The sequence below is a fragment of the Cladophialophora immunda genome, assembly GCF_000835495.1.
Source record: "Cladophialophora immunda strain CBS 83496 unplaced genomic scaffold supercont1.3, whole genome shotgun sequence".
In the NCBI taxonomy this organism is placed as follows: Eukaryota; Fungi; Ascomycota; class Eurotiomycetes; order Chaetothyriales; family Herpotrichiellaceae; genus Cladophialophora; species Cladophialophora immunda.
Window position 1 is genome coordinate 326,524 of NW_015622543.1, and position 12,782 is coordinate 339,305.

General features: G+C 48.0%; 3 protein-coding genes across 3 annotated transcripts; all 3 read right to left on the reverse strand.

Annotated features, from left to right (window-relative positions):
• Positions 1–4,668: 4,668 nt before the first annotated feature.
• Positions 4,669–5,272, reverse strand: PV07_04719 (uncharacterized protein; the record flags this gene model as incomplete). The annotated part of the gene is made up of 2 exons (XM_016391553.1): positions 4,669–5,145; positions 5,192–5,272. 2 exons carry the CDS (start codon positions 5,270–5,272, stop codon positions 4,669–4,671), a joined length of 558 nt encoding a protein of 185 aa, XP_016249072.1.
• A 1,350-nt stretch (positions 5,273–6,622) lies between these two features.
• On the reverse strand, positions 6,623–7,204 carry PV07_04720 (uncharacterized protein; the record flags this gene model as incomplete). The annotated part of the gene is made up of 1 exon (XM_016391554.1): positions 6,623–7,204. The coding sequence occupies one exon, from the start codon at positions 7,202–7,204 to the stop codon at positions 6,623–6,625; it is 582 nt and encodes a 193-aa protein (XP_016249073.1).
• A 3,369-nt stretch (positions 7,205–10,573) lies between these two features.
• PV07_04721 (uncharacterized protein) lies at positions 10,574–11,245 on the reverse strand (the record flags this gene model as incomplete). The annotated part of the gene is made up of 1 exon (XM_016391555.1): positions 10,574–11,245. One exon carries the CDS (start codon positions 11,243–11,245, stop codon positions 10,574–10,576), a length of 672 nt encoding a protein of 223 aa, XP_016249074.1.
• Positions 11,246–12,782: the final 1,537 nt, after the last annotated feature.

Genomic DNA, 12,782 nt, shown 5'->3' on the forward strand with positions numbered 1-12,782 from the left:
GGATCGAAGAGAAAATTCTGGTTCTCAAATTAACGCCAAACAACCGTGAGTTCCCCCGTAGAGAGCCAGCGCCAATATATGTGACAAATTTTGATTTTCATGAAAGCTATTCCACCTCGACGGCTCCATCAAAAATTTTGCCTCTCGACTGGCGATGGAACCGAGTCGAAGGAAAACAATACCCACCGTGCTCTCAATCGAGAAACCGCGTACAACAGAAATCGCCTCTGTCTTTTCCTGCCCAAAACTAAACTGCTACAGTACTGCTGAGACACCGACCTTGTGCTATTTCTACGCCAAACGCTATCCACCACAAGCGGGCATGGCATTCACTTCAAAAACCGGCCCAGAGTCTTATCCTAATTAGAAAGCCTAACGGCAGTCACCAGTGAAGCGACGAAGCTTTAACAGACATCGTATTTAGAGACTAACCCGCCGTTCAGAGGCCGACGTCATTGTGAAGTGTCCTAGAATATTCCCACCTTCGGCAGCCAACCACAAGTACCTGCACAGTCGAAAGGTGAACGAACCAAATACACTTGGCTCCCAAATGAGGAGCGTCGATCGACAAGCTGACACTTCAGTCGCTCCTTACTCTACCTCGCAGGCTAGTCTATTCTCCTCTCCTCCCATCTAAGAATCCTACGAGTTTTCTAATGCGACAGCTTACGACCTTCACTTCTGAATATGTATTGGCCGCTGATATCTAGTAGAGACCCAATATCCCTTACAAAGGGGAGTTCGTATCTAGTTTTAGCTCACGTCTGTCAGCCGCCGGCAAGATGTGAACGGTTCCGCTCGTCAGCTAGCATCCACAAATCTGCGGAGTTCTATCCACTTTCGTTCACGCGCGACTGAGGCAATAATCAACTTGGGACGCACTCTCAACGGGGAACCACCCGGAAGCAGATGCCAATTCTGTGATAGGATTTGTACTGCGGCTTAGTGGGCGCGTATTCATTGCTAACCATTAGTTAGTGAGTCAGTCAGCCGGCGGAAGGTGCCTGATGTCCTCCCCCCTTCATAGCTGCGAACGTAGAGAATGAAGAGAGCGGTCTAAGCGTGCATGCAGTCAGCATCAGCCTTTGTCCAATCGTATTTACATGCTGGTGAAGCACCTGCAGCTGTGGTCAACCCTCTACAAGTAGTCAAGACGGCCTCGGGGAACTCTTCTCTCGGAAGGTGGCATTCAACTAAAGCCGCCCTCTTGTGTGTCGGAAGGCTCGGAATTCTACGTACTAGTATAGCAGTCCCCACTTACGCCAAACTCCATACAGCTATTTTACCTCATGAGCTAATATAGTTAGCCACTCAGGAGCGAGAAGGCCTGGCGCACATTGGGTCTTTTTCTGTAGGATTGTGCTAGGAAAAAGAGAGTTTCGCTGGTGGGCCTTGAGTGCCTTGGCACGGAAAACAAACGGAGTTGACTCCAGTTATGACTTGGCTCTAAGGAAGCCCATAGCTCAGAAGGTAGGGCGAAAGAGATGATGCGTAGCACATGACCGGATCTATCGTGATTATCCAGGTTAAACAGAGCTAGCCCTATCCCCCCTAGTCTTGACTCTTCACTTCCTCACTCTTCACTTCCTCACTCTTCACTTCCTCACTCTTCACTTCCTCACTCTTCACTTCCTCACTCTTCACTTCCTCACTCTTCACTTCTTTACCTCTTTTAAGTCAACCGTTTTGGAAGGTAGAGAGACAGGAAATGTTATGACCCTTTTGTAAGCTAAATACTTCACATTTCCCGAAGGGAGATTATGATATCTACGACCTTTGCACTCTTTACGTACTAATCGTGAAATCATGTTTAAAGTTCTATTATTCATACTATAACACATAAGTAGCCGATAGAATATTAAATAACTCTCGGCAGAAGTTGATCCCACTCGCAAATATCTGGTCCGACATGTAGTCTACCGTCAAAGATTTTTTATCTTTCCGCATGGTGCTGTCACGGCCTAGCTGACCGCATGTGGGATACCCATGCAAGGCTGGCCACCCCGCACAAGGCTGAGCGCGTAAACACTCTTCTGTCGCGTTCACCGCGCCACTGTTAGTTAGACTCCTTCGTCTCAGAATTCATATCATAATTGCACCCTTAACAGTCATCTTTCCTGTTCTAGGTTGCGCCGTGATAGGTGCTGATCTCGCCATCCTGCGGCTTCTTGCACAGCCCTCCTTGGATCTTTCTTGCGATCCAGAAGGTATCCCTGAATATCGGCGGCACTGAAGACACCAGGGGGAAATTCCTCAGCAAACTTGTCTGCTAATGACTCAAGAAGCTCCGCCCCGATCAAATTATCGCCCGTAATTACCGTCTGTACGAGATCAGCTTCCTTAGACGACCCGCCGGCTTCCAAGCTCCTATGCCCTAGATGTTGTCCATCCAGGTCACAGGTGGGAGAATAGGCCTTTCGCAAGACGTCGCTGAGTTTTGTTGGATACCGGCTGTTATTCCTCAGGCCAGCACTGTAAATACTGAGAAAGAGATCCTTGATTTGCGAGCTCTCTACCAGCTTAAATTCGATCTCCATGTCCACTCTTCCCGCGCGAAGGAGTGCATCATCGAGCCTCTGCCGATAGTTGGTGGTCATGATCAAGATTCGACCGTCAGGGGACGCCACGCCATCAATGGCGTTGAGGAGGCCGGCGATACTAATAGAGCTTACTTTCTGAGATACGTCACTTAAGCTTGGTTCTTCTGACGTACTTCCGTCGCCGACTCTTTTCTCGGAATCATGAGATATGGATCCCTTCTCGCCCCTCTCTCGTGGTTCAGATCGGGAGAGCCCGGCCGAGTCGATGTCCTCTAGGAGTAGTATGCATCGTCGTGGTAGTTTAGAGTTGAGAGTAATCAGCTCGTCCTCAGTGAGGGTGGCTCCACTGAACGATAGGCAGTAAATTGAGAGCCCAAAAACACCTGCTAAAGCGAAGCTCATACTGGATTTACCTGTCCCTGGAGGACCGTGAAACAAATAGCCACGCCGATAAGGAATGCCATGATTTGCGTACCAGTTCTCTGTAACTGGGAGAAGATACTCGTTCATGTCGGCTAAAATCTTTTGTTTTTGTGCTTCATTAAGCACGACTGTTGCTATGGATCGTGACGGTCGGGTGGCGATCCTACTCCAGCTTCGATTCTTTCGTGATTCTGAATAGGGCTCTGGGCGGAAGATACGTGTGTATGATAAGCCTTTAGAGTTCTGCAATTTTCGAACCTCGTTGATTAGCGATTTTAGGGGCTTGTTTGACGGCCAAAGAACGAATATTTTCAACTTTTCTTGCGTCGAGGGAAGCGCATAGCCGGGCTGAACATGTTCCTTCTCTCGAGTAATGCGGAACCAATAGCCGTCGTGGTGAAATAGTCCCGACGAAGATTCCGGGTAGTATTTAGGCGGCCTTCTTGCAGCCCAGGCATTGAAATTGAAGATCGTGGGATCAGAACTGGTTTGCATATCCACATACTGGTCGCCGTCATTGTTATAATCTTTATCTTCTTCATAACCGTAACGTCCTCCCGTGCTGACAGCTCGAATACTTCGAAGATGTTACATCCGTTTACTAGCCTGTAACCAATCCAGAATCTGGTCGAACATCGGATCAAATTCGAGAACAATAACAGTGGAGCCGCAGAGCGTCATCAAAGCTTCAACCGATGGGGCGACTGTCACACGTATTGCAGTCCATAAGAGGAAGAAAAAGACGCCGACCGAGACGTAGAAAGATAGATCAATACCGGCGGTCATATGGAGATATTTGTCTAGCGTCGAGTAGCCAGGGATGACAGCATCGAGAAAGGTTGGTGCTAAGCGTAAGAAGGTCTCTGGAACAGACTGAGTCGAATTTAACGAAGCTGTGGAAGGGAGGACCGGAATTTTGGTCGCCATAGTGCCAGGTAAAAGCTGATCAAACCAATGAATACTCCAATTTGAATGGGAAGAAAGTGAGTTGAGCGAGAACTCAGGCTTTATGTTTGCCTCATGCAAGGCATGGAGCATCAAAATCGAGTCACTTCTTAGGTTCTCAATCTGTCGCTTGGTGAGTGCTAACCGGTGAGGCTGCGGGAATGGAAGTGGCGCTCTGCCGTTTCGTTTCGACATTACTAGCTTCTAGCGCGGTGGGCCTCTCGACCTGGTTAATGAAAAGATGGCTGCATAATACAAGGAATCTGCTGTTTGAGGAGTGCTAACCGGTGAGCCATTATGTACGTAAAGAATAGAAAAGTAAACCTGAGCCTAACCAGAGTACGGTTAGACTATAGGGGGTGAGGTAATCGGGATATCTAGTCGGGAAAAGGTGATTGGAAAGAGCAAGAGGAAGAGCGCGGTAAGGGAAGAAATAGAGCCTCGAGCCCAAGCACAAACGGAGCGGTGGGTTAGCTTCGGATGTTACAGAGGTGAGCATGGTGCCGAATGTTTGGCTTGCCCAAGCCCACGTCGTGCATGATGGCTAGGCTAATGCAGTATCAAGCCAGAGATGTACAGGGACATTGGAAGTTAGATATCCAGCCTTGATACAGCTTCCTCCGGAGTATCAATGGGGAGAGAGATCGGTCGGGAGACAGAAGAGTAAGGAAAAAGACATGGCTGCGGTTGGAATAACAGAATGGAATTCCTAGTTATACTATATCTTTACCCTGCGGAGAAAGGGAGCCCAGCGAGAAAACTAGCCGGCCGGCGGCTGGATATCCAACATGTCCGATTCGGTTTGCTGAGATTGACGACGACATAGGTGGAAAAACGGCGCCATAACTTGGTCAAAGCTCGTAGTTTGGACAATGAAGTACCCAAGTTTCAACTCCGTAGCTAGCTCTTTGGCGTCTTGTTCCGTCACCTCCACTTGTCGGCTAGGATTATACATTCCCACCAGGGTTTGAGGACACTGTCCTCGTCCAGCCTGCTCAATCGCAGACTTGAATTTCCTAATAGCGTCAAAAGTCTTTTTGGAGTTCATGCTGAAGGCGATAATAAATGCCTGGCCGCGGGAACAATAAAAATTGACAATCCCATGGGTATCGTATCCTCCTCTATCCCATAATTCGATCAAAATCTCCGTTTCGTTCTCTCCCGTCCGGATAAGCCTATGCGGCGCGTCCCGGCTAGGAACGTGTACTGGTTTGTCAGGACGTTCAACGGTATCAAACTGGATGCAGAGTGAGCATGCATTTGCCGAAATCACGAGGTCTTACTTGACGGCTCAACGTCTCGGAAACTTCTGGATCTCCCAAGATAACGATAAGTAATTGTCCCGGTTGTTTCGGCGAGGTCATTTTCTTTGTTTCTTTTTGGGTTGGGTACAGTTTGAGCGGTGTAGCTGACGCCAGTAGAATAGGACGAACGAAGTAGGGAAAGAAGCAGCAGCAGACGCAAGGCAACCAGATTGGAAATTCCCGCAATTTATACACAAACTCGACACCCCCAGCACTGATACACGCATAGTCAGTGAATTGTTGAGTAGACTGCTTAATGTCCTGCTTTAATGTGGCTTTCCAACTCGACCATTTATTGGGGAGGCCGGGGGAGAGGGGACGGAGCACGCAGGGATGGCATCCGAAGCCAATGGACATACACCTCTAAAATGAGCCTTCCCTAATCAAGTGCATTAAAAGTGCGCACATTACGAAACGCTTATCCTTGAGGACATAAGAGAGGTTCTGAAATGGCGTCAGGAAGTGCGAAATCCGAGAAATTATTAGCCCAAGCCCCAGGGCAATGAAGCCGGAAGTGCCGGATGAGGCAGATCACCGGTTTACTCACTTGAAAGCTTTAGAAAAGGAAACCCTCTTGGGGTCTGCCTTGCAGCGGATGCCAAAAATCTGCTTGTTTGCTCGTGGTTCGTCGTATGTTCTGTCACGCCAAATATGGCCGCTTCTCAGCAAACCATCTCCATAACACCGAACGAGCTCGCGACGAAATATAAATAGTATGCTCGCATGGATCCAGAGTCAACTCGAAGATCAGAAGTAACTAAGGCTCTTGGTCCAAATATGTGGTGTTCCCGAAGGACCCCTCAAAGATTTCGTGAAAGTTTACGAATGCAGTGGCTCGGATGATGACACCACGGCTCTTCTTGGGAGGTATCGAGATCACTACGAGCGCCTAGTCTATGATTGCGGAAGAGACGATGGCCTGCGAGTGAGACACATTGCAATCCTCTCCTAAGATACATAGACCAGGCCGAGAATCCTGATGCATTTTATGGAATTCTAGACTTGACGACACTTATTTCTTCTCCTTCTAATCTCTTAATCCTAGTTAGACAATAATGGAAGTTAAGTTAGAGAATGAGAGAATCGGCAATATCTTAAGCTATTCTGAGTATTTCAACCGTGCGTCTCCCCGGGGATCTATTCTCAAATGGTAGAGTTACACAGTGGGTGATATTTTGACACAGAAAGCAGATCAATCACCTATCGAAAGACGCGATGGAAATATGCAACGTATTGCCTGTAAAGGCCCTCAGCGCGCCAGCAAACAAAGTAGTCCACGTTCTGGTCTGTTGGGAAACTGATGTATAGCACAAAAGAATTTCACCAGTTGTGCCGTACATGGTTTTGCATTTTTCCAGAGATACCTTGGGATAACTCAGTCTCGACCGAACATTTGTTTTGGCTCCTTCTCTAGCTCTGTGTGTGTGTGTGTGTGTTTTGGCCACCCGTCGCCCATGGTTGCTCTTGCCAATTTTTGATCTTCACCAGGTCGCCGTTTGATACCAAATCTTCGATTCTGAAGAGATAGACAGTGTCTGGGGAGCCCAAGATACTGAGAAATCCATTCTCCTCATCGGTCATAATCCATGACCCTAAGGTTCCATCAATATAGGATCCATCCGCGCTCACACGGTCACCTTTGACCGAAATAGCCACCTCGCCCTCATAGAGAGCAGGTTTGATTTGCCAAATCCACCGATTCTGCTCGTTGTCTTTAGCATCCAATGTGTTTACCCAACCATAGAGTAAAGACTTCATCGAGTAGATACACCGTTCCGTTTCAGGCCCACGAAACTCCCCATGGTACATCAGGAGAATACTGAGAAGTTTGTCAAGCCTTCCACCTTTGGTCACGACATCTCTGTCCGTCAGCGAAAGATTGGAGATGTTCGTGAGAATAGTCTGTTGTAAACCACTTGATCTTATGAAACCCTGTGGTAGCTGTGTTTGGCCTGCTTTCTGGGAAATTGAGTAGTCCAACCACCTGGTCATCGACTGGGAAATTGAGTGGTCCAACCACCTGTTCATCGACTGGGAAGTTGAGGAGTTCAACCACATGGCCATCGATTCGAGTAAGTCTTTTGAAGGATGGGTAGACACGGAGGAAGAAAAGTTTTGGATATACAATAGACTCTTTATGTCCACTAATTCAATCGGACTAGTTTCGAGTTTGTGAGAAGTTTGGTGAATACATCTGTAACGAGAACCACCTACGATCCCCCTTTATATACACATACTCTTCCATTCAAAAGTTCGCTTAAAGAACGGAGCCGTAATGATCCACGTAGGCTTCAAGCAGTCTGATTAAGTTGGTGGATTGAAACATCAGTAAATGACCTTTAGAATGGAAGCCTAAGCCATCCTGGCAGTGGCCACAGAATGAAACTTCCGTGCCCAGGAAAAGGGCCGCAAGTGAAGCGTCGCAAAACCGGTCAAGGCGAGATAGTTCTCTTCACAGAGGTCGGCTCTATAGGTAGCTGGAAGAAGGGCTTCCGACTGCCTTCCCATCTTATTCCTCCTTCGAAGCTAAACTCATTGCATTACTATATTTGATCATTCGCCCATCTTCAACACCCCAACACACATGGTTTGACCTCTCCGAGCGTCCCTTTAAGGCCCGCCCCCTAACTTCAAACACTTGCTCCTTTTCAAAAGCAAACCGTCATCGTCCGAACCCTTATACCCATCGCACTGTTTGACCTCGCCCTTAAAGTGAGCGATACGCTTAAGCTCAGTCGCGCCATAGCTCCGGCCCTGTCCCCTCGAAGCTATGTCGTTAGGAGATTCGCCGCTTTCCTAGTTAGATAGCTTGACTTTATTAGTAGACGTCGAGTCAGAGTCCGAGGGATTCACTTGTTCTTTGTTTGGAGTTGGAGCTGGATTCGATGAACCGTGAGGTAGGGGAGTCATGTTTAGATCAAAGGGATATCCGTCTAGAGAGTCGGTGGATGACATGATTGAAGATAACTCGGTGATTGAATGGATAGAGAAGTACGATGGACAAATGAGCTTAGGTCGAGGAAGAATTAGGAGGTGGTCCATAAGTACGGGACAGGAGAAGCACTGTGATGCTGCCACCCACATCCAGGCCCACATCTACCTCTCCCAATTGCGAATTCGGCAGGCGATCCACATTTACGCCATCCCCGGCTCCCCGCCCAGAGTTTGTAAATCTCGGGGCGACAGCAGGAGAACCTAATCATACTGACAAAGTAGCAAAGCAAAAAGTGCTTAACCGCACCTCCCTAGCGCTGGGGGTCCTTCTCAAGATGGAGTATATCTACCGTACCCCTCGGAGATTGAAATTGGTGAAGAGCCTCTAGTGGCTTTATTCAAGAAGTAGGCACAAATATGCTACGAGCTGAGCTAGATATCAATCGGCTTTTCAGAAGTAGGTTGTAGGCGGAAGCAGTGGGAAATATCCTTTCTTGCATCGCAAAAGCCTCATCTCGGATCTTGCTCTACACAGAAGCTCCAGAAGCTCCAGCACATGGGACACCGACTAGAGTAGCAGCATCGTCGCCGTCTTCATCAACTTTCGCCAGCTTCCTAGTTGATTGGAGCTGTTCACGGAAGTCTTCACCAAGCTGGCCTTCCTCCTCCTTGATTTTGGTCAACAAATCTTCGTCGTTAACGTCCACAACATCCCAAGGTTCCACTTTCCCGTGAATCCCAAACTTTTTTCTCATCACACCCCAGAAACCCACTGCAATCCGCTTCTTCATAGGGTACTGGTACCACAACAGCATATTGTTGCCTTCGATTTTCTTCCTGCTGTCCTCCTCCAGCGACCTTATTGCCAATGACGCGGACATGTCGTAGAAATACATGGTGGTAGGCTTACGGAGATGTTCGCGGCGCTCGGGAGACTCGGTCAATATTTCACTCATGGCGGCAAGGCCACTCCTATTTTCAGCAACCTTCACTAGATCATCTGGTCCCGCCCATGGGATGAACTTCTTGTAAACGTCAATAGTATCGTCACGGCCGAGGTCTTTGTCGCACTCAGTGAAGAAATTGGAACAAATCTGCTTTTCTCGCCGCCGATACCGCAACTGAATTTCGGGAGGGAAGTAATAGGTAAAATACTTTTCGTTGCGTACCAGAACAGTTGCCGTCTCGCCAATCTCGTTGCATATTTCGCCGGGATCATTACATATAATCTCGAGAAGCCGTCCGATCGGGAGACCGGCGTTCAGGGATGGGATGAGATTCTCTTCCCAGACGGAAAGGTTCTCCCCTTTTTGAAAAAGTTCGTGAATTTGTTCTGCTGAGAGGGGTCGAAAATCTGACACCGAGTCTTTCTTAGATTTACCCATAATGATAAGTGCCCAAACTCTTGGTGAAGTATTAAGATAACAATAATTACTTGCTGATTTTTCCCGCATGAACAACACTACTAACACTGACGAAAATGCAGAAGATTCAGTAGCATAAATAAAATACTTATATATCGTGATATAGACGCCAGATTTTGCCCAGAAAGTGAGGGGGTAAGCCGAATAGCCACTCCCTTGCCATTCAACCTATTATCTCAGACAGAGACAAGCCTCCTTATCGGAAACCTAGGTCGACTCATATGAGATCCGTCCCAGAGTGACGTGGCAGTCCTAATTGAAAAGAGCCCAACATGGGAGAGGTCTATCTATCTCAAAAGGGGGGGTTGCATGATGGAAAAGAGGAGGTTTATTGACAGCGTAATGTCCGGGCACCGAAAGATGCTCGTCGATTGGGTCTCGAACTTGAATATGGTGGTGGGTCGTTCATAGGTTGATTGTTGTCCGCAAGTATTGACCTAGAGGAAAGTGACGGCGGAGCGCTAAAGATAGACGGTTTATCATGGTCACAGGGTTCACGCTGAGGCTTAGGAGGGAGAGCATTAGATATCAAAGTGAAGGCCACAGAATCGTGGCAACAGAAGGCGCAGTGGTGGAGCTGTACGTCAGGAAGCGGACAGGGTCCTTATCCACAAGTTATCACTATAAAAGGCTGAACACGAGGGCGCCATACCGACCAGTTATAGTTTGGCAATCTGAGGTAAGTAGAGACGTGTTAAAACTAATAATCGCTGATCACCTTCCACCGGCCTTATCCGACGCACAGAACCTTGCCAAAGTTGACCAGTAGAGACAGAAAACCACGAATAACAGTTTGCCACTACTTGAAGCAAATATATCCCTCCTTGCCTCAACGCCCCATTATGCACTCTGTAACTAAGCGAATCAAGTGCCTAGAATTCCCAACACTCTTATGAATTTGCTTGGTAGGTCCCATGGGCAAGGTAACTCAGCGTCCCAAGACAGATGTCATTCGTCCATTTCAGTCGGCAGTGGTACACCTCAGGACCGACAGCAGAGGAACCTAGTCATACTGACCAAAGCAGCAAGAGAGATACCGCTTAATAGTACCCCTGTCCCAGTACCAGAGTGCCTCGTTAGGATGGTGCGTATCTGATGTGTCCCTTGGAGATTGAGATTGAGAAAGTGTCCCCAGCTCCCACGTAGCATCCTGTCCTAAGTGCAGGTTCCAATATTTTGGACAGGATTGGTCCCAGTAGCCTTTCCACCGTTGAAATTGTTCTTGAGATCCTTCGAACCCCAAGCGTAACGGTGTAAGAGAATTAAGCGTGTCCTCCAACCCAAAGTTCTGTGCAAACGAAGACACCGCTTCCTGGAAAATGCTGAACCCTCTCCGGCTGAGGTGGTTAGGTAAATGTGGAGCTATTTCTTTGGTAGCTATCCCAGCTCCAAATAAGTTGCGATGGACCAGAAAGATCGCGAGAAGCATCGCCAGCTGTTTGTGCCGGGAGGGCTCATCGTAAATTCCTGCCATAATATCAGAAACGAAATACTCAGCCTCCGGCATTTGAGCCCAGTCATTAAGAAAGGAAGAGAATCGTTTGAAGCGGTTGAAAGCAATGATGTGTAGAAACCTTTGGTCGTTGATAGGTTGGTCAAATAGAGCTGCCATCTCAGTGCTCCCACAGAAGACCTCAGGCAGTGTAGAGAGAGTGAAAGTGATCGGTATAGCCATGTCTTGCATTCGGTCACGAGGTAATAAGGCAAGAAGTTGACGCCGGAGTGCAAGGAGTAATTCCTGGTCTAAAGATAAGCCTAGTGAATCAAGAGTCCTCGATACATGCTGAAGGGGTGCGGATTCAAAGCCGTGAACCCGAAGCCTTTCCGATTGAAGGAGAGAGTGTTCTGCCGGTAAAGTTGGACTCAGAAAAGCTTGCAAATGTTCTTCGTCAAAGTCTGAAACGGTAGGCCGTGATGATTGGGAGATCTCAAGTAAGGTAGATAATACGACGTATCTTGAATTTTGGCGGGGAACCTCCGGGGAAATCATGCGGTGTAGACTTTCGTTGTTCCAATTGATCTCAGGGGTGAGAGTGAGGGCCAGGATGACTATCGATTGTTGAAAGGCGGTGCCGTGTCTGCCGTTGAACCCTTGCCTGAAGATTTCCCAACTGCTTAACTCTTCATCTGAGACGGCAATGTCCGGTAGCGTTGGCAAAAGGATAGATTCTCGAAACGGACTGTCAGGAGAAGTGGATGATAACTCGGTAGGAGAGGGAAGAGGCATTGGAGAGATGTAGAAAATGAAAACAAAGATTGGTGAGCTGGATGACCGGTGAAGAGAAGCGAACACGAATGAACAGCGGTGTAGAGTGTAGCAGGTCACCAATCGATATGCAGGATACAAATCCTTTTATGCTTGCGCCCAAATTGTATACACTGAAATTCCGCCGAAGGAAAACTATGGCCTTCCGGATATCCCTTCATAGCTTTGAGTGATAGATCATTGATGAACTGAAATTAGCGATAGGTAGGGAAGAGAAGCCCGGCCTCAATCGATGTCAACGGTGAATCAAGAGAGAGGGTGGGCGTTAGGGAGCCGGGGTTTGTATCAGGAGGGGGCGGAACGGTGCCTCCCGTCTTCCCTACACGGACATGTGAAAGCCAATCATGCTCTAGCCGTGGCACCTCCTCAACTCGGATAATTGGCCGTCGGATGTGACAACAGGGTGATTCCCCGGCCCTACGGACATGTGATTGTTAGTGCTTTTGTGGATAGCGACAAGCTAACCAAAACTTGGGGGTCAAAATGATCTGATCATTTTGACCCCCAAGTTTTGGTTAGCTTGATCGCCATTTATCCACCCCGACAATCACAGGTTATGGGCCCGGTCTTCCCAAAGAAAATTTGGAGGTCAAGTTATGGACGTCCGCAACTTATCATTCTATTAAGCTAACCAACCCCCCCTTTTCTTCGTGAAGACAGTACAATGACAATTGCAAATGTCCGCGATTTCATTGCACTCCTAAAGTTGTATGATCCCGAGACGTCACTGGAGACTGTTTTCAAGGACAAGCCGGTGAGTCTAACAGCATCAGTAACTTCTAAATCGCTAATTCCATTCAAGAATCTGCAACTCCTTTGTACCATTGTTGAAAAGATTGATCCAGATAAGCTCGCAAAGCAAGTTTCGACGACACAAGACTCGACGCCAGAAGACTCGACGCCAGAAGACTCGACGCCAGAAGACTCGACGCCAGAAGACTCGACG